This window comes from Megascapheus bottae, chromosome 2 (genome assembly GCF_031878675.1).
Source record: "Megascapheus bottae isolate mThoBot1 chromosome 2, mThoBot2.hap1, whole genome shotgun sequence".
NCBI classification, from domain to species: Eukaryota; Metazoa; Chordata; class Mammalia; order Rodentia; family Geomyidae; genus Megascapheus; species Megascapheus bottae.
The window spans coordinates 77916614-77939322 of NC_143510.1; the positions used below are offsets into that span (position 1 = coordinate 77916614).

At 38.2% G+C, this 22709-nt stretch overlaps 1 protein-coding gene across 1 annotated transcript in view; it reads right to left on the reverse strand.

Moving 5' to 3' along the window:
• Positions 1–77: 77 nt before the first annotated feature.
• LOC150067364 (uncharacterized protein C3orf20-like) overlaps positions 78–22709 on the reverse strand; it is an 85171-nt gene continuing 62539 nt past the window's right edge. The window contains exons 12-14 of the mRNA XM_090328418.1: positions 16799–16915; positions 8546–8688; positions 78–261 (exon numbers count right to left, since the gene is read on the reverse strand). Coding sequence (XP_090184544.1) covers positions 255–261; positions 8546–8688; positions 16799–16915 — 267 coding nt within the window. The 3' untranslated portion in view covers positions 78–254. The remainder of the gene's footprint in view (positions 262–8545; positions 8689–16798; positions 16916–22709) is intronic.

Below are 22709 nucleotides of genomic sequence, written 5' to 3' on the forward strand. Positions count from 1 at the left end.
AAATTACTAGGTTAGATACCTGTTTACTAAATAGAAGAATGATTGTTCTATAATACAAAAGGAACCGTTTTGTTTCAATACTTCACTTTCCCTTAAGTTAGTTCTATAGCACAATTCTTTGGCTCTGATTAAAACCAGTCCTTTGGAGTTAGCATTTTGCATATTTTTATATTTGAATTGGATACCAATTGGTAATATTTCTTCAGCTTTTTAAGAGAGATATGTCTTCCTTTCCAAGACTCATGGGAAATAGATTAAGCCCTGAAAAAATAAGGAAACATTTATTATTGTCACAGAAACCTGAGAATAAAGTTTATACATTCTATGCAACCAAACCATAAAGAATTTTTTGCCAGTCGTGGGGCTTGAACTCAAGACCTGGGGCACTGTCCTTGAGTTTTCAAAAGGATAGAGCCAAAGCACCACCTCTAGCTTTTTCTGTGTATGTGGTACCAAGGAATCAAACCCAGGGCTTCATGCATGCTAGGCAAGCACTCTATCACTAGGCCACACTCCCAGCCCCACTATAAAAAAATTTTAATACGATACATTCAAAATAGTGCCTTTGTTTTCATTCAAAGAAAGGAAATGTTCTAAGCTGGGTGCCAGTGGCTCATGCCCATAATCCTAGCTACTCAGGAGGATGAGGTCTGAGGATTGTGGTTCAAAGCCAGCCCAGGCACAAAAGTCTCCCCTCAAAAAAGCTGAAAGAAGCATGCTGTGGCTTAAGTGGTAGAGCATTAGCCTCGAGTAAAAAGAGGCCCAGGAACCTGAGTTCAAGCCACAGGACTGGCAAAAAAAAAAAAAAAAAAAAAATTAAAGGAAATGTACTTTAAAAGTTGACCAGAAGGGGCCAAGAGCATAGTGTAGTGCTCACTTCGCATGCACAAAGCCCTGGGTTTGACTCCTCATTACTACATACACAGAAAAAGCTGGAAGTGGTGCTGTGGCTCAAGTGGCAGAGTGCTAGCCCTGAGCACAAAGTGTCCAAGGACAGTGCCCAGGCCCTGAGTTCAAGCCTGACTGGCAGAAAAGAAAAAAAAAAGTCGACAAGTTATCACTATTGGATCTAAGGATACTGAATGAAATATGTCTATGTTTGGCAGGCTTAAATTGTCATTTAGGATGTGAAATTATTAAGCAAAGATTATTTTTCTTCCTGGAATGAAAAAACCAATTTGCATGTTGTAGTTTCAAGTGAAATTCACATCTGTGTAGCTGTCATAGAAGCAAACAGTTCATTTTTACCAACATGCATACTGTGTTTTAGTAACCATGTGGTTACTAAATAATTCCATCATGTATAGAAAGGTAAGTATATTCTCTGACCACGAAACATAGCTTTCAAGTATCCACGCTAATGGAAAAGTTATTATAATATTAAAAAAAAAAACAATTCAAACCAGTGTAAGGTTTTTGAGTTAAGACTGTCATTACAGGAGAGATAGGCACAATGCAAATATGGCTTAGTGCTACAAGAGAAAGTTTCTCTTTAAGTACAGTTGTGAGCAGTATAATCCAAAAATGATACATGCAGAAGTTTAGCAGGAACCAAGAAGAATCCATTTTATGCATATAACATAGTAAGTTTACATGTATACAACATTTCTAAAATGATATACATTTTAGTCTAAGCCTTTCAGCAGTGAAATTAGTTTTATCTTCAAATGCACTTTGCAACATGTTATTGCAATAGATTGCTTTTTAAGCTGGGTATACTTGTGAATACATTTCTTCAAAAATGAAGCTAGTCTAAGGATTGTAGAAATATTTTCTCTCATTTATATCTTAAGAATTTCTTAGTGTAAGGTAATTTTGCTATTTTAGCTTTACATTTTTCACTTTTGTAAGAATTCCTAAAGGTTGATACATACAAAATGAGTGTGTTTATTTTTTTCGCCTTAAAACTAAAGCATGCCTTTTACAACTGCATATCCTTTTTTCCCTTCCCAACTAAATTCTTAAGGAAAGTTCATTTATTTTTAAACTGAAATTTGCCCACACTTTTGTCAGTTTTACTTTGTGTTCATACTATGGCGTAAATAATGCTTCCTTGGACACAGCACTGGTATGTAACGGTATGGAGGCTCCAGAAATGTCACACTCATCACTGAAAGGTTGATGTATTGTTCTGGGACAACTCTCAAGGTCCATGTGAGTGAAAAGCCCAGAAGCCGGCCCAAGCTGAAAGCACTTCCGAGGAGTTTGGTTTTGTTTGGGTTTGTTCTAGGTATGGTCCCAGGGATCCCAGATCAAACCAGGCCCCTGGGCCTATCCTAGAACCAACCTAAACTCTCGCATCATTCCTGGAGCATCAAGAGTGAGAAGATGAAGATAATCTGAGCCTGACCACACATCCTGTGTTCACCAAGATTCACTCTTTTTCATGTGGGCCTATCTAATAGCAACAAATAGTTGAGTACCCCTTTTAAAATAAGAAAAATAACATTAGGTAACAATACTGTCTCCTCAAACTGGCATAACAAACAGAAATTCTGTATGGTAATAATTAATTGCCTGTGGAGAGGATTCTTGTAATTTTATTACTAAATAATAAAATAGATGACAAGGTCTATTTTGAGCAAAAACTTTTTCCTTTTTTTGCCAGTCCTGGGGCTTGAATTCGGGGCCCTGGGCATTGTCCCTGAACTTCTTTTGCTCAAGGCTAGCATTCTACCACTTGAGCCACAGCACACTTCTGGCCTTTTCTGTTTATATGGTCCTGAGGAATTGAACCCAGGACTTCATACATGCTAGGCAAGCACTCTACCACCAGCCAAGCAAAAACTTCCTAACCACAAAAAAGTCAACCCTATCCAAAAATAACCCTCTTCCTTTTCCTTTTTAATTGTTATTTTTTCAGTATATATATATAGTTATATATATATATAGTTATATATATATAGTTACTGTAAAGGTGATGTACAGAGGACTACAGTTATAAGAGTCAAGTAAAAAGTACATTTCACTTTAGACAGTCTCACCCCTGGAGTTTTGTTTTCCTAAATTACTTTTTACTCAACAACATTGCCTCAGTCTTCTTTATTTTAGCCTCTCATTTCTGAAGATAGTATCCTTTTTTTCCTTTAACATTACTGAGAACACAGCATTTCAAAGCTCACTTGTAGAGATTCATTAACATGAAATAAGCTCATGTGATAATAATAGAAATGGGCAGAGACCTTACATTTTGCATCAGTATTTGGGAGAGTTTTTAATAAATTTTTATTTTTGTCCTTTCTTGTTCTAGATTTTAAAGCATGACCTAATAACTTCATCACATGGACTCATACCATAACATTGCTACAATCACTTGCATAGTTTTTTGGGGGGTAACTTCGTAGTCCTATTTTAGGAAATAGGACTTCCTAAAAGGCACGAAAAGATCTCAAGCCAAAAACTGGTATAAAATGAAAATGCATGCTGCTAATGCCTCAACAGGTTAGAGCACATATAAATAACACATGAGATCCTAAAATGGTGCACTTCCACTGACCTTTCCTCACACTAGCAAAATTAGATCAGTGAGTTATCCTTTATGATAAGACTGGGAGTCCATTGAGACTCACCTGAGACTCACTATGGAGTTGGTTCATCCCATAGACACTCATTCCAAAGATTCCATTGGTGTTTCTACTTCTCTGTGTTTTCTTTTCTTTTTTTTTTTTTAAATTGTAATTAGTAAAAGGGTTACATGATATTTGCCAGATAGAAGGTGCATTAATTCACATACATTGATACCCTTTCACATGTCTTGGTACCCATTTCCCTCCCCCCCCACACCCCCCACCCTCTGTGTTTTCTTTTCTGCAGTGTTTTCCTATATTTGCTCATCCGCTACAGTCTGAAATTATTATGGCCTTATCTTGGGTTTTTATTTGGTAGGACCTTGAAGACTTAAGACTCTGTAAGCATTGAAAGGGAGGTGGCAAGGAATTTTTTTATATTGGAATAATTTTTTAAAAGTCTTAGATTTTACCATAGTAACTGGGATTTTTTTTTGTTTTTTGTTTGTTTATTTTTTCAGTCCTGGAGCTTGAACTCAGGGCCTGAGCACTATCCTTGGGCTTTCTGAAGGCTAGAGCTCTACCATAGCCACAGCCACAGCACCACTTCCAGCTTTTTTTTTTTTTTTTTTTTTGCCAGTCCTGGGCTTGAGCTCAGGGCCTGAGCACTGTCCTTGGGTTTTCTCAAGGCTAGAGCTCTACCACTTGAGCCTCAGCACCACTTCCAGCTTTTTTATATGTATGTGGTACCGAGGAATCGAACCCGGGTCTTCATGCATGCTAGGCAAGCACTTTAACCACTAGGCCAAACTCCCAGCCCTTTTTTTTTTTTTTAATGTATATGGTACCAAGGAATTGAACTCAGGTCTTCGTGCATGCTAGGCAAGCACTCTTACCAATAAGTCAAACTCCCAGCCCCATCTTTGCGTCCCTCCCCAACCCCGTAACTATTTTTAAGAATAGAGTTAAGAAAGATTAGTGTGTTCACACTGTAGTGAAATAGATCTCCAGGACCTCATCTTGCAAATCTGAAACTCTTACACAGTAAATAGCAACTCTCTTTTTTACTTCCCTACCACTCCTGGTAACCACCATTTTAGTTCCTGTTATATCTTAAAGTTCTCCATATTGTAGTATATGAGAATTTCCTGTTTTAGGGCTACATAGACTACATATTTATCACATTTCATTGATCTATTCATCTACTGGTAAACATTTGTATTGCTTCTACTTCTTAATTATTAGGAATAATGCAGCTATGTATTGGTGTGCGAATATTTTTTAGAGCATAGTTCTTTATTAATCAAAGTGTATTTTATCAGATCAGTTTTTGTTAACTTCGTTATTAAAGCATTTTATAAGAACCCAACTGTAGATTTTGTATAATTCCTGTATTATTGTTCTTCGTAAGTTTAATGCATCTTTAATAAAATCTGTGCTGCTTTACATATCTCTTTGTGTACCTTTTTTATTCTACTGTTTACAACAGGAATGAATAGCTAAAGGGGGAAAAGAAGACCCTTTTCCTTCTGTTTCTATTACATTGTATTTTTCAGCATCTAATATACAAAAAATTAAAAGTTGCTAATTTTTTATTCATTAGCATGACTTATTTCTGACATATATCACATGTTAATTTAACAGTGTGAAAACATCCATTTAAGTTAAAATTTCCATTTTCACCATTCTTATTGGAGAATGTAGGTTGTACTTATTGACTAATATTACCTTCCTGTCAGAAAAGACATCTTGACATCAACAGGGAAGTTAATATCTAAGGAATCATACATTAACAGTAGTGGTCAAATTGGTTTACCCACACTCTTTGGAACTTTCCTGGAAGTTCTAAAATGGCTTTGTAGATTAAATGCCCCCTAAAAGGAGAAAGTGGCCTTCTTTGCACTTTTTAATAAATAAGCCCTGTTCTCCCTGTCTGGGAAAGATTTTACATGAGAAATAAATTCCCATAAAAGTACATTTTGAAGCTTGCCACTTTGTCTGAGACATGCTAATCTAAAAAGTAAAAATCTAGATACTAGGAGGCTGAGGTCCAGACAATGTACATTGAAGCCATTCTGGGCAGAAAAGTCCAAGAGACCCCATCTGAAAAACAGTGAGATCTCAAAAAATTGAATCACTCCAAAACTAACCTCCAAAGTAACAACCATCCCATTAAAAAATGGGCCAAAGACTTAAAGAGAGTCTTCTCTGAAGAAGAAACAAAAATGGCCTATAGACACATGAAGAAATGCTCAACATCTCTGGTCATAAAAGAAATGCAAATCAAAACAACTCTAAGATTCCACCTCACTCCAGCTAGAATGGCCAGGATCAGGAAAACGAATGACAACAGATGCTGGAGGGGATGTGGCCAGGAGGGATCACTACTACACTGTTGGTGGGAGTACAAACTCGTTCAACCACTATGGAAAGCAGTGTGGCAGTGCCTCAAAAGGCTAAACATAGAACTCCCCTATGACCCAGCAATTCCACTACTTGGCATTTACCCAACCACCCAGAAACAAGGACATACTAAACCCACTAGCACAACAATGTTCATTGCAGCACTATTCACCATAGCAAAGATATGGAACCAACCTAGATGTCCCTCAGTTGATGAGTGGATCAACAAGTTGTGGTATTTGTACACAATGGAATTCTATGCTGCTGTCAGAAAGAATGACATCGCCCCATTTGTTAGGAAATGGAAAGACTTAGAAAAAATCATATTAAGTGAAGTAAGCCAGACTCAAAGGAACTTAGGCTCAATGGTTTCCCTCATTCGTCATAATCAGTAGAAACCTTGGGCTCTACTAGCAGAGATTTGCAATAGAGCAAAATCTTGATACATAAGGACATATAATGTGAAGCTAATTGAAAGGACCTCCAGGATAGTGAAACAAAAGCCATATAATGAATGATTGTTGTCCTTAATGTACTATGTTGTCTCTCATCTCCTTTGCTGTCCCTTGGTTATCTCATATTGGTATAGTATCTCACTTTGTTATCTGATATATTGAATTTATTTGTATTTGGATATTTGAAATTTGATAGGGAAGGGGGGAAAACCAAGACGGGTGGGGGGTGTGGGGGGGGGAGGGAAACGGGTACCAAGACATGTGAAAGGGTATCAATGTATGTGAATTAATGCACCTTCTATCTGGCAAATATCATGTAACCCTTTTACTAATTACAATAAAAAAATAAATATATAAAAAAAAAAGAAGTCAGATCCGACCTTCAGGTTATATTTTACTAAATTATATTTTAACAGTGTATGAATGGCTATTCTACTTATTTACAAGTCAGATCCTTCTCTGTAGATACCAGTTTATGATATTTGTATGTACCCTAAGTACATTCTACCATGTTATCTATCTAGTTCATTAGCTCATTTTAAATTAAAAATAATTAATGTGTTTAGCTCTCTAAAAAAAAAAAAACAGTGAGATCTTTACTAGTTATGAGTCAGACAAGGGCCTCATATCTAAAATATACCTAGAGCTCAAAAACTTAAGGCCCCCAAAAACAAATCCTCTAAGACATAAAAACCCAGTTTATAAATGGGCTCAAGACCTAAAGAAAGACTTCTCAGAAGATGAAGTAAAAATGGCCACTAGACTTATGAAGAAGATGGTCAACATCTTTGGCCATAAAAGAAATACAAATCAAAACAACACTGAGCTTCCACCTCAGCCCTTTTAGGATGGACATTGTCAAGAAAACGAACAATAACAGATGCCGATGGGAATGTTGGCTAAAAGGGAAGACTACTGCACTGTTGGTAGGAATGCAAACTTGTAGAACCACTCTGGAAAGCAGTGTGGAGTTTCCTCAAAATACGAAGCAGAGAGCTTCCCTACGACAAAGCAATCCCACTCCTGGGCATTTACCCAACTGACCACAAATCAGGCCACACTAAAATTACCCACACAACCATGTTCTCTGCAACATTGTTTACTATAGTCAAGATATAGAATCAGCCTAGATGCCCCTCAATGGACAAATACATCAAGAAAATATGGTATATAAACACAATAGAATTCTATCTTCCATTAGAAAAAATGGCAATGCCCTATTAATAAGGAAATAGACTTGGGAAAAAATTATGTTAAGCAAAGTAAGCTAGATACAAAGAAACCTAAGTTGCACAGTTTCCCTCATTTGGAATCATTAGAATGTGACTATAAATCTACAAGTAAACCCAATGGATAGTAAAAAAAAATTACACCTGGACATTATAAATGGGATTCTAAACATTCACACAATGAAAACAAGGATATTCTTAGAGAAGAACACAAGGGCTCAGTAGCTATGTGCATATGATTATAAAGTGATGGTTATCGAAATAAACTCCAAGAAATGGAAACAAGGATTTTTATTTTGCTTTTTGTAGCTCCTTGGTCTCTCTCTCTCCCCCTTTTGTCACTGATTTTGATTTCAGTATTTTTTGTCTTATATGTAAATTTAAATGATTTGAGGAGAGTAAGGGGAACCCCAGAAATGGTAGGAAAAAGGGTGAACAAATGCAGCAGTGATACTTGACATTATGTTGGAAATGAACTATACTTTTTGGGGGGAGGAGAATAAGGAGGGAGAGGGTGACACTTCAAAGAAATGTACTTATTATATTACTTATGTAAGTGTAACTTCTGTACATCACCTTTACAATAAAAAATGTTTTAAGGGGCTGGGAGTTTGGCCTAGTGGTAGAGTGCTTGCCTAGCATGCACGAAGAGCCGGCTTCGATTCCTCAGTACCACATACATAGAAAAAAGCCAGAAGTGGTGGTGAGGCTCAAGTGGTAGAGCTCTAGCCTTGAGGAAGTCCAAGGACAGTGCTCAGGCCCTGAGCTCAAGCCCAGGACTGGCAAAAAAAAAAAAAAAATGTTTTAAAAATAGTGTTAAAAATTGAGCTGGAGGTGTGCTTCAAATGATACCAGAGAACCCATTGAGTAAGCAAACCAAATGAATACAAGGCCTTGAGTTCAAACCCTCATACCACCAAAAGAAGGAAGAAAGGATATGTCTAATACTTACCCAATCCTATAGTCTTTAGGAAGAAAATATCCCATATGGTAATCATTCTTTGTCTTCACAATTTGTTTTTTAAGATCTTTAGCAGATGTACTATAGCCATTGAAAATAAAGTTGGCAAATACTAATTTTCCCTGAACATACATCTGTGAAAAGTTAAGAAAACATTTTAAGGATGTGGTCATAAAAGAACAATTTTATTTATTTGAAGCAAGATCTTCAGCCTTTCTCTTCTCATTGTTGGCAATTAAAATCTTGGAATGCTGGAAAAGCTACTGACTTTTGTGTGTTAATTTTATACCCTGCTACTTTGCCAATGTTTTGGATTAGCTCAGGTAACTTGGGAGAGGAATCTATGGGGTTCTTTAAATACAGGGTCATGTCATCTGCAAAGAGGATGAGTCTTACTTCTTTCCCTATTTGGATCCCCCCTCATGTTTGTCTCTTGCCTTATTGCTCTAGCTAGAAATTGTAATACTATATTGAAAAGGAGTATAGAGAATGGACATCCTTGTCTCATTCCTGATTTTAGAAGAAATGGTTTTTACTTTTCACCATTAAGTATAATGTAGAAGGTTTGTATAAGATTTGTCATATATAGTTTTTATTATATTGAGAAAGTTTCATGGATTCTTAGCTTCTCTAGAGCTTATAAAGAGTTGTTGCATCTTGTCAGATGCTTTTTCTGCATCTGTTGACATGATCACATGGTGCTTATTCTTGTTTCTGTTGATGTACTGAATTCCAATAATTGACTTGTATATACTGAAAAGGCTTTGCAACCCTAGAATGAATCTCCTTTGGTCATAGTGTATGATTTCTTTTTATTAGTTATTGAAAGACTTCAACAACTGTTGGCCAGAACTTTACTGAGAAGTTTTACATCAATGTTCATCAAGGAGAACAGTTCTTCTTTTTCATTTGTTTCCTTTTTTTACAAGTGGACTATTTCTTCATTTGCCTATTTTCAAATAGCATATAACAGTCAAGTAAAGATTAGTAGGTATGGGAAGTGGGGCTGTGGCTCAAGGAGTAGGGTGGTAGGTAGCCTTGAGCAGAAGAACTCAAGAATAGCGCCCAGGCCCAGAGTTCAAGCCCCTTGACTCACAAAAAAAAAAAAAAAAAAAAGCTTAGTAGGAATGCAAACTAAAACATAAATTATGTTTGCAGAATTATAAGAGGCAGTCTTACATCAAAAATAATTAGAGTAGGTCAGGAGTTTGGCTTAGAGGTAGAATGCTTACCTAACATGCACAAAGACCTGGGTTTCATTCTTTGGTACCACATATATAGAAAAGCCGGAAGTGGTGCTGTGGTTCAAGTGGTAGAGCGATAAACTTGAGTAAAGCCCAAGGACAGTGCCCAGGCCCTGAGTTCAAGCCCCGGACTGACAAAAAATAAAAATATTTAGAGTACCCCAGATCCTCAAAGCCTGAAATATTCCTCAAAAAGGAAAATACTATCACTATTAGAAGTAATTTCAAGTGTCATTATGATTCTCACTTTGATAAGTCCCTATCCAGTTTGGGGATGAGAGTTATGCTGGCTTCCTAGAATGAGTTTGATAGTGGTCTTTACTTTCAATTTCATTGAAGAGTGTGAGGAGTATTGAAGTGAGTTCTTCCTTGAAAGCCTTATATAATTTGGCTGTGAAGCCAGCTGGTCCTGGAATTTTCTTAGATGGCTTTTTAATCGCCATTTCTATTTCTTGGTTTAAGTCTTCTTGGTTTGGATACATTGGCACTTGCTAGGAATTCTTCCATTTCTAATTCTCCAGTTTGCAAACATAAAGGTTTGCAGAATACTCTTTTATAATCTTGTTTCTGTCATAATGGTGGTCATAATGTTATTTTCGTCTCTAATTTTATTTATTTGGGTGAGTTTGTCATAGTCCCCCCCCCAAAAAAAAACCCTAGGAATTCACTTACCCAAAGCCTTAAAGGCTTTGATGAAAACGTTACAGACCTGAAAAAGGAAATCAAAATAGATTTAAGGAAGCAGAAAACCCTCCCATGCTCCTGGATTGGGAGGATTAACATGAAAATGGCAATACTGCCCAAAGCTATCTACAAATTCAATGCAATACCCTTCAAGATCCCAACAACATTCTCCAATGATATAGAAGAAGCAAACCAAAATTTTATATGGAATAAAAGAAGACCCCAAATAGCAAAAATAATCCTTAGCAGGAATAACAGTGCTGGAAGAATATCAATACCAAACTTCAAACTCTATTACAAAGCTATAGTATTTTTGTTGTTGTTTGTTTGCTTTGCCAGTCCTGGGGTTTGAATGCAGGGCCTAATCATTGTCCCTGAGCTTCTTTTTGTTCAAGGGTAACACTCTACCACTTGAGCTATGGAGCCATTTCTGGCTTTTTCTGCTTATATGGTACTGAGTAATCAAACCAGGCCTTCATACATGCAAGTACTCTAAAGCACATTCCCAGACTGCAAAGCTGTAGTTACCAAAACAGCTTAGGCTGGGCATGGTGGCTCATGCCTGTTATCCTAGCTACTCAAGAGGTTGAGATGTGAGGATCAAGGTTCAAAGCCAGCCCAGGCATTAAAGACCTAAAGACCATGAGACTCATCTCCAATTAACCACTAGAAAACTGGAAGTGGCACTGTGGCTCAAGGGGTAAAGCAGTAGCCTTGAGCTGAAGGGCACAGGGACAATGCCCAGGCCCAGGAGTATGGCTGTAGCAGAGTCTAAGCCCCATGATCAACCAAAAAGAGAAAAAAACTTAGTACTTGCACATGAACAGGACTGAAGATCAATAAAATAGAACCAAAGATACAGAAATGAATCACCAGACCTGCAGCTACCTAATCTTTAACAAGGGATCCCTAAAACACAGGATGGAAGAAAGACAGCCTCTTCAACAAACAGTGGTGGCAGAATTGGCTATACATGTACAGAAAACTGAAATTAGATCCTTATATATCATCTTGGACCAGAATCAATTCCAAACAGATCAAAGACCTCAATGTTGGATCAGAAACCCTGAGAGTATTACAAAAAGAGATAGGAAAACACTAGGGCTCCTTCGCATGGGTCAAAACTTCCTAAGTATAGATCCAGAAACAACAAATCAGAGAAAGGCTGGATAAATGGGACTGCATCAAATTGAAGAGTTTCTGCATGGCAAAGGACATAGCTAGCAAGATAAATAAAATCCACTGAATGAGAGAAGATCATTACTAGCTATGCATCAGACAAGGGCCTCGTATCTAAAATATAGAGTTCAAAAAATTAAACCTCCCATGGCAGGGGGTTTGGCCTAGTGGTAGAGTGCTTGCCTAGCATGCATGAAGACCCAGGTTCGATTTCTCGATACCACATATAGATAGAAAAAGACAGAAATGGTGCTGTGGCTCAAGTGGTAGAGCTCTAACTTTGATAAAGTCCAAAGGCAGTGCTCAAGACCTGAGTTCAAGACCCAGGACTGGCAAAAAAAAAAAAATTAAACCTCCCAAAAAGGGCTTTTGGCCTAGTGGTAGAGTGCTTGCCTAGCATGCACAAAGACCTGGGTTCGATTCCTTGGTACCACATACATAGAAAAAAAAAGCTGACAGTGGTACTCAGGTTCAAGTGGTAGAGCTTTATCCTTGAGAAAGTCCAAGGATAGTGCTCAGGCCCTGAGCTCAAGCCCACGACTGGCAAAAAAAAAAAAAAAAAAAAAAAAAATCCTCTAAGAAACAACAACCCCATTAATAAGTAGGCTAAAGACTTAACAAGAGACTTCTCCAAAGAAGAAATAAGAATGCCCAATACATACATGCAAAGATGTTCAACATTTCTGACCATAAAAGAAACGCAAATCAAAACATTCACAGCTGGGTGTTTGGCCTAGTAGTAGAGTGCTTGCCTAGCATGCACGAAGACCCAGGTTCAATTCCTTAGTACCACATACATAGAAAAAGTTGTGTTGTGGTTCCAGTGGTAGAACTCTAGCCTTGAGAAAGCCCAAGGACAGTACTCAGGCCCTGTGTTCAAGCCACAGGACTGGCAAAATAAAAAACAACAACAACAACAAAAAAAAAACAACATTGAAATTCCACCTCACCACAGTTAGAAAGGTCATTATCAAGAAAACTAATAACACATGCTGGCCAAAAAGGAATGCTACTGCACTGGTAGTAGGAGTGTAAACTTGTTCACTCTGGCAATCAGTATGGAGGTTCCTCAAAAGACTAAACATAGAACAATCCCACTCCTGGGTTTTACCCAAATGACCACAAACCAGCACACACTAATGCCACCAGAATTTGCTGCAGCATTATTTATCATAGCTAACATATGAAATCAACCCAGATGCCCCTCAGTGGATGTATGATCAAGAAAATGTGGTATATAAACACAATGGAATTCTATGCTTCCATCAGAAAGAATGGCATTAACCTATTCATAAGGAAATGGAAAGACTTGGAAAAATTTATATTAGTGAAGTAATCGAAACTCAAAGAAACATGTGCTGCATGCTTTCCTTCATTTGTTAACAACTAGAATGTGTCTATAAATCTACAAGCTAATAAAATAAAATAAATCTATGAGCTAATGCAATGGATAAAAAGAAATAAATGCACTTGGACATAATTAATTAAACAGCATTGGCACACTGAGAACAAAGGAGGATATTCTTAGGGGAAAGCTATGTGCAAATGATCATCTTATAAGGTAATGTTTATCGAAATGAACTCCAAGAAATGGAACCAAGCGGCATTTTTTAATTGTACTGTTTGTAGTTATTTTTCTTTCATTTTTTTCCTTTGGTTTATTCCCTGTTATTTCTGTGCCCTTCGTCTTGTATATAATGTTATCTGATTTAGAGAAGGGAAGAGGAATCACAGAAATGGTCAACAAAGGGTGAACCAATTCAGCAGTGATACTCACTAGATACTATGTTGGAAATGAACTTTACAACTTAGGAAAAGGAGGACCAGGAGGGGGGAAAGAGGGAGAAAATGAGGGAGGGGGTAACACTGTTCAAAAAGAAATTTATTCATTACCTTACTTATGTAACTGTAACCCCTCTGTACATCACCATTACAATAAATTTCAAATTAAAAAAAAAAAGAAGGGCCGGGAGTTTGGCCTAGTGGTAAGAGTGCTTGTCTAGCATGCACAAAGACCAGGGTTCGATTCCTCGGTACCACATACATTAAAAAAAAGCCAGAAGTGGTGCTGTGGCTCAAGTGGTAGATCTCTAGCCTTGAAAAAGTCCAAGGACAGTGCTCAGGCCCTGAGTTCAGTCCCCATGACTAGCAAAAAAAAAAAAAAAAAGGAAGGAAAGAAAGAAAGGAAGGAAGGAAAGGAAGGAAGGAAGGAAGGAAAGGAAGGAAGGAAGGAAGGAAGGAAGGAAGGAAGGAAGGAAGGAAGGAAGGAAGGAAGGAAAGGAAGGAAGGAAGGAAGGAAGGAAGGAAGGAAGGAAGGAAGGAAGAAAGAAAGAAAGAAAGAAAGAAAGAAAGAAAGAAAGAAAGAAAGAAAGAAAGAAAAGAAAAGAAAAAGAAAAGGGACTGGGAGTTTGACCTAGTGGTAGAGTGCTTGCATAGAATGCACAGAGACCTGGGTTTGATACCTCACCACCACATACATACAAAAAGCTGGAAGAGGTGTTGTGGCTTAAGTGGTAGAGCTCTAGCTTTGAGAAAGCCCAAGGACAGTTCTTAGGCTCTCAGTTCAAGCCCCAGGACTGGCAAAAATAAAAAGAAAGAAAAAAGAAAATACTGTGATTATAGTGTTAACTATTCAAAACCTTTGTTACATTAACTGTACAAAATATAATAATTTAGGATGCATAAATTGAACCAAATAAAACAAAGAAGAAAAAGAAACCTTTCAGGTGATCTGTTTTTTAAATCGAACATCCTATTTTTTAGTCTTTCTAACCTAATGAAGAATTTGGCGCAGAGCTTCACATTAACATAACTTCCTTGCTCACCAAACACTGTAATGAAGTCACAAATATTTTGAGTCATTATCCTCTGTCTTCTATTTTGGGAGAGGTGGAGTGGAAGAGAAAAAAAAAATATGAACATCTATCAACCCTCTGAAAGCTTCCTAAACCATTAAACTCATTTTCTGTCTTGTTGGGCTGGCTATTTCACTTCCTCTTCCTGTAATGCATTATGCTCACACACCTCTGTCATTTCCAGCAATCACATGGAATTGGAAACTGCAGCTTTTTGTTTTTGTCTTCCTGCTGCCCTCTTGAAGTCAGGGACAAAAGGATATAAACCTGTGACTTGGTGATTTGAAAACAACATGCTGCAATAACAACTGTGCCCCTCTTCAAAGCCCTGAAGTAATCTATGCTTATGTGAATAAATACCTAGTGAATCTGAATAAACAGCTAAAATGAATTCTGAGCTCATTTGTCACATTGTTCCTAGCAAGCTATTTGCCTTGTTTACATTTTGAGAAATGCAGTTTATTATGGAAATCACATACGTGCTCTGCAATGCTTCGCCCAAAGAAACAGAGTAATAGGACAACATTTTCCACTGAAAGATAAAATATAGACTCATTCTGCTCACTCAGGGAGGTGAAGCAGCACAGCTCCCCAAGGCCTTCTATGTGCCATCTGGCTACAGTCCTTCAGGAACCAGTTTTCTGATTTATTTATGATGGATCAACACTGTCACCCAGTGGACAGACAGATCCTATGCCTTCCCCATATTCTTGGTTTGGCAGCCAGTATTTGAATGGGAACTTGTCTCGGGTGATCAGCAACCACTGTTAATATCCTCTTACAGAGAAGTAGGCCAACGTCACCAGCCAAACTCTGTATTCTGACGGACCAGATGAATATAACTTAAGAAACACATATATTTTCACTGTGCTGACTGATTTTTTTCCATCTCTTAACCACAAGTAAATGTATTAGAATCCAGGCTACAAACCAAGCAAGTTCATCCAGAAGATCCAGGTGGTGGTGAGGTGATCATTGGTGATAGAAAATTTCCCTTCCACACAATAGGGCTGTTCACAGTGACAACAATGTATAGTTTGAAAATAAAACAAATTTCATAACTGAAATCTAGTAAATATTCAGTTTCAAGAAATCAGTAGGGGCTGGGGTTTGCCCTAGTGGTAGAAGAGTGCTTGCCTTGAGAAAGCTCAGGGATATTGCTCAGGCCCTAGTTCAAGTCGCAGGACTAGCAAAAAAAAAAAAAAAAAAAAGAAAGAAAGAAAGAAAGAAGAAGGAGGAGGAGGAGGAAGAGGAGAAGGATGGGGGGAGAGAAAGAAAGAGAGAAAAAAAATCAGTGATTAAGCTACTCTCACTTTCTATGTTGTAGTACTTAGAGATGTGTGGGGTGAACCCTCAGTCCTTTTCTTTCATCTAAACTGTTCTTTGGCACATGTGACAAGATGGCTTGTGTTCTGTAAGAAGTTAAGAGGCACTGTACCATTTTGTTCAACATTCATTTAGTTTCTTCTCATCTGGAACTCATTCACAAACTAAAAGCATTACATCCTTACATGTATCCAAAGTAGCAGGACTGCGATGACGTTGTAGGCGTTCTTGCAGTGTTTTTACTAAAAGCAGTTTCTGTTGATAGTGAGAAAATTTTGATTCGAAAGTCTTTTGTTCAGTCTGGGGCTTGACTGGGGACCTCTGGACTACGCTTGAGCCTCTCTGTGCTCAAGTCTAGTGTTCTATGCCATTTGAGCCAAAACAGCATGTCTAGCTTTTTATGAGTAGTTTATTGGAGGCAAGAGTCTAAGAAACTTTTCTGCCTGATCAAACTGTGATCCCCAAATCTTGGCCTTCTTAGTGGCTAGGATTACAAGTTTGAGCCACCAGTGCCCAGCATGTATTTCAACCTTGACCTCTACTTTCTAGCTCTTTGACCTTGGATAAGTTAATTAAGTTTCAGCTTCTATCTCTTTCAGTCAGGATTAATAACAGTATTACTTACCTTCACATCTTCATTTCTCTGTGCACTGAGCTCTCTCACTTCAGTAGTTTTTCATAGTTTTTACCTAACTACTTATGTAAGCTTCTTAAAAGTGAGAATATTTTACTACAAACAGTAATCACAATACCAAAACATTTGGCCACCTCAGTTTTGACATTGTCTAATTTTTAACTTCATTAGGATAACTCAATAAGAAAACCTGTAGTCAAGGGTTATTATAACAGCTATTTCTGAATTTTTCAGCCTTCTACAGACCCTATGCATGATCTCCAAGTTAGACCGCATCACAAACAATAGTTGAGCTAAAAGTAATCTATTTTAAAGCACATACCAAAAAAATGCCTGGGATAATATTGTGTCTTTGAACTAGAAGTGGACAATCACTGCCTGTAAATTTAGATGCTGATACAATGTTGTATTTTAGCAACCGAAAGGGATCCAAATGACTCTAAAAGAAAAGAAAAGAAGTTTAAAAGATACTTCACAGGTAACCAGTCTTTTATTCCACTCAGTATTATTTGTATTCTTTAACATAAAATTCTAGATTCTATCTTTACTATTGCTTTCATGGCTCATCAAAGGTTTGTATTGACATTGTATTGACAATGGCTAATGGACATTTTTGTTTCTTGTTACTTGACTTCTTTATGGTATTTGAAGTTTATTAGTAGCACTCTTTTCTCCAACTCTCTTACAGCCTCTGTGGCCACCTTTCTCTAGGTCTCCTTCCTTTTCTTCTAGATCTTTCACATCAAATACATTTTTTTCCGTCTTTGACTGGTAAGTCTCTACTATACTCAAAAGTGCTGCTGAAGCCAAGGTTCCAGACTATTCATAATTTTCACACACAATTCTACCGTTTTGTTTTGGGAGGGGTTGTTTTTTGCTGTTGACTAAATAAAACTAGCGCTCTCCTCACAAAACTTGTAAGTTGAGATGCTGGTTTCTTGATTTTCCATTTTTCATCACTCAGGAACCCAAAACTCAGATGTCGAATAGGACTTTTCACACTTTTCTTCACATGTTCTTATGGTGGATTAAACATAGCTACAGATTATCTGCCAATCTGTTCATCAAGAGATTGGGATCCATTTCTGATGTACTGGAACCCGGTTTGGCCCAGGATAGGCTCTGGCCAATAGCATACTGTGCAACTTTTGAGACTAGGTATTAAGAGAAGTAGATCCCATTTCACCTCTTGGAACAGCCCTTCTTAAAACAGGCCTCCTAGTTGGGGACCAGTGGCCCATGCCTGCAAACCGAGCTACTCAGGAGGCTGAGAGCTGAGGATTGAGGTTCAAAGCCAGTACATCTGTGAGATTCTTTTTTGTTATTGTTTTTTGGTCATAGGGCTTGAACTCGGCCTGGGCATTGTCCGTGAGCTCTTCAGCTCAAGGCTACTGCCCTACCTCAGGGCTTGGATGTTGTCCCTGTGCTGTTTAGTTCATGGCTACCTCTTACCCTTGAGCGGAGCCCCACTTCCCATTTTCTAGAGGTTAATTGAAGATAAGATCCTCAAGTCCTTTTGGGCCTGGGCTGGCTTTGAACTTTGATCCTCATATCTCAGCCTCCTGAGTAGCTAGAATGACAGGTGTGAGCCACCTCTCTGGGAGTTTGTGAGATGCTTATCTCCAACTAACCATCAGAAAACTGGAAGTGGTGCTGTGGTTCAAGTGGTAGAGCACTAGCTTTGAGCTGAAGAGCTCAGAGACAGCATGCAGGCTCAGAGTTCAAGTCCCATGATGGGAAAAATAAAACAAAAACAGGCCTCCAGGATTAGTTACATCCAGAAGCACTTGTGAGAACAAGACATCCCTGGCTAATTGCCATGATTATGCTCCAAATGGCAGCACGACTGCCCATCTGCCTTGTGAATGGGTTTGAATCCCTTAGCTATGTTCAAAGTGACTCCAATGCTCCATGACAGGGTCAAGTACAATTCACAAACAGATGCTTGCTCTTTTAAGCTCCTATGTTTGAGGGCATACACCTAAGTAATAAGACACACTGAGTCTTCTTTATTTTTATTTTTAGATGACCTCTCTCGATGTAGTCCATGCTGGCTAGGACTCTCAATCTTCCTGCCTCAGACTTCCAAGAATTGGCTCCTAGGCATATGTCAAGCATTCAGCCTGAGTTATTTCTTACCCTCTTTCTTCTGAATTTACTATCTCAAAGAACAAACAAATGAGCAAAAACCAGTGCTACTATTCTTCAGATTGTCCAAATGAGAAGCTGGGAGGTAAACTCTTCCCTACTGGACACTTCCAGATTTTATGGAGTCTTACTTCTGATGCAGTTGTACTTCAAACATGCCATCCTTTTCATTTCTTACTTGGTTAAATGCAGACATACTTATCTCAGCTACTCTGCATCTTTCTGTCAAAATTATCCTTTACCAGGAACCCTACTGCACTGCTGGTGGGATTGTAAACTAGTTCAGCCACTCTGGAAAGCAGTGTGGAGGTTTCTTAAAGAACTGAAAATTGACCTTCCCTACAATCCCCCCATACCACTTCTGGGCATCTACCCTGAACATCATAACCCAAGATATGATATGGACACCTGCTCAGCTATGTTCATCTCTGCACTATTCACAATAGCCAGGCAATGGAAACAATCCAGAAGGCCTAGTGCAGATGGATACAGAAAGTGTGGCATATATATATATATATATATATATATATATATATATATGTACAATGGAATTCTACATAGCCAACAGACAAGATAAAATAATGGCATTTGCAGGGAAGTAGATGAATCTAGAGTGAATCATGTTGAGTGAGACAAGTCAAGACCAAAGGAAAAAAGGCGCATGGTATCCTTAATATGTGGCTATTAGATCCAAACAGTACAAGAGCAAGACTCAATATTTGCATACCCAATGCTATGGACATGGTATTGGAAATATAAACACAACTACATAGACACAAAAACCTATGACTCTATAGACATAATGTTTTATTACATAGCTTAATACCTATGACTCTATAGACATAATGTTTTATTACATGGATTAATATTTATCTATGATATACAAACCCTTAGCCTAATTTTGATTATGTTCTAACAACTAAGTGCCAATGATTGTATATAGAGATTCCCTTCTTGAACATTCGTTTGTTAAACATATCATTTGAAATATGATGTAAAAATCAATATTAATAAATTCTTTAATAAAAAAATAATAAAATACCACAAAATTTATCCTTTACCACACAGTCTTTTCATGTTATTTCTATGCATAAATCCTTTAATGAAACCTCCTATTTTTCAAGCAGAGTTCAAATTCCTTATCAACCATCACAGTCAGGCCCCTGTGAACACCTCTATTTGTTGGCTTCCCCCAATGTGCTCTGTCCCTCATCTTTTTGCCTTCCAACATGGAGTCTTCCAAAGCACCAACATGGCAGTGTGTGGGGAAGTACCTTCCACCTGAATCATACTATCTCTACATTCCTGCCTGAATGTTCTGTCCATATTTCTGACCCATATTCTAGTTATCAATTCACCATGCTCTGGTTTGTCCATTTTTTAGACTGTCTTTTCCTTGAAGATATGAATAGACTTGAATGAAAATTCCAACATCCAGTCTCTATCACACTGCCACATATCGTAGGACTTCAGTAACTGTATCTGAACTACTCTTAAAAAATGCCACCAGCCACTCATTTGAAGCCAGCTGCTTCAAATGTGCTGTGGCTTAAGTGGTAGAGCTCTAGCCTTGAGAAAACCCAAGGACAATGCTCAGGCCCTGAGTTCAGTGCCTAGGATTGGCAAAAAAAAAAAAAAAAAGAATTATGAGCCAGGTGTGGCTCACATCTGTCATCCTAGTTACTCAGGAGGCTAAGATCTGAGGATTGCAGTTGGAAGCCAGCTCAGGCAGAAAAGTCCCCTTGAGGTATCGATAGTGAGGCTTGAACTCTGGGCCTGGGCACTGTCTCTGAGCTCTTTAGCTCAAGGCTACCATCCTAACCCTTGAGCCACAGTGCCACTTCCAGTTTTCTGGTGATTAATTGAAGATAAGAGTCTCATGGACATTAGTGCCCAGGTTGGCTTTTAACTGTGATCCTAAGACCCTGAGCGTCCTGAGTGCTAGGGTTACAGGTGTGAGCCACCAGGCCCAGCTAAGTCTATGAGATTCTTTTTTTTTTTTTCTTCTGAGACTCTCATCTCTAATTACCAACTCAAGAACTGGAAGTGGAGCTGTGGCTAGAGTGCTAGTCGAGCAAAAGATCTCAGGGGCAACAGCCAGGCCCTGAGTCCAAGACCCATGAACAACAACAACAACAAAAAGAATTATGAAATGACACATTATCTCCTTGTAGTAATTTCTAACTTTATTGTCAAAATTATTTCCTTAAATTAGTTAAAATTTATATTTTAAAATCAACTGTTTATATTTTGCCCTTATAGGCAAAGATCTGAGATAAGTATAGGAAGAAAAAAATTATAAATTAAAAACATTGAAATATATAAATAAAATTTAATATAGGAAATAAAGTTCTGTGGGCTGGGAGTTTGGCCTAGTGGTAAAGTGCTTGCCTAGCATGTACAAAGACCCAGGTTCGATTCCTTGGTACCGCATACATAGAAAAAAAAAGATGGAAGTGGTGCTGAGGCTCAAGTGGTAGAACTATAGCCTTGAGAAAGTCCAAGGACAGTGCTCAGGCCCTGAGCTCAAGCCCAGGACTGGCAAATAATAATAATAATAATAATAATAATAAATCTAGCTCCAAGAGAATAAAGGATTTCATATATTTGTAATAAGAGAAACTCAGTAAGTCACTAAAAATCTCATTACTAGGGAAGAGAAAACATAGAAAATCCTTGTGGGAAGGAAAACTTTCCTGCTTCTCCAGAGGAATGTACTCCTGGCATCCCTAGGGCAATGATCTACAAATCACTGAAATCAATTCAGTACTTTGACACAGTCTAGGACTTTGACTTTTACATGCCTTGACCTGATGAAGATCAAGCACTGCGGTAGCTAATATATTCCTTAGCGCTATCATAAGGGTAAGGTGGGACAGGGAGTTGAACCAGCAGGACAGAGAAAGCCACAGTGAGTGAGCCTAAGGAACTTAGGCTTGAGTTGAAAGGAAATTCTTAGAGGATTATAAGAACACTGCAGTCATGTTCTCATGTTAAAAGGTACGTTCTGTAATAGGTAGGAAATATCAAAGAGACCAAGATCAGAAGCAGAAAAACCAGTTAGGATAATGTAGGAAATTTGTGGGAGGTAATAAAGGCCTGTAGCAAGTAGAAGCAATGGGGCTGAAAGGAAGAGACGGTCAGGGAAGTAGGCCCCAGTGATAAAATAAATAAAAATAAGTGTGTTTTCATGCATGGCTACTGAGACTGGTAGTAGCTACTTGGAGTGCATTCAGATAAAGGAATCAATGGCTCATCCAATACTCAGTTGAATAGAGTGATGAATTTGTCTGCCAAGTACACAGAATGGGAGAATACTGGCATTCTATTCTATTGGACTGAAAACTTCTTTTTTTTTTTTTTTTTTTTTGCCAGTCCTGGGCTTGAGCTCAGGGCCTGAGCACTGTCCTTGGACTTTCTCAAGGCTAGAGCTCTACCACTTGAGCCTCAGCACCACTTCTGGCTTTTTTCTATGTATGTGGTACTGAGGAATCGAACCCGGGTCTTCATGCATGCTAGGCAAGCACTTTAACCACTAGGCCAAACTCCCGGCCCCTGGACTGAAAACTTCTATATCTTAATCTGAGTGGTAGTTATACAGATACAAACATAAAATCATTATGCTGTATGCCTGTATTAATCCATTTTGCTTTGCTAGAACAAAATATTTGATACTAGTAATATAGATATTTAAAAAGAGATTTATTTGAAGCCAGATGTGGTGGCTCACACCTGTAATCCTAGCTACTCAGGAGCCTGAGGATCAAGGTTCAAAGCCAGCCCAGGCACAAAAGGACCTGAGACTTATCTCCAATTAACCTCTAGAAAATGGGAAGTGAGACTTGGCTCAAGGATAGGGCAGTAGCTTTGAGCTAAAAAGCTCACGAACAACACTTAGGCTCAGAGGTAGGCTGGTAGCCTTGAGCTGAAGAGCTCAGGGACAACACCCAGGCCGAATTCAAGCCCCCCTGACCCACAAAAAAAAAAAAAGAGAGTGATTTATTTGGCTCATGATTTCAATAGATGGTGTGTCACTCACTGGCAGCTACTGATAGCCTCCCTGGCTATTTCACAACATGGTGAAG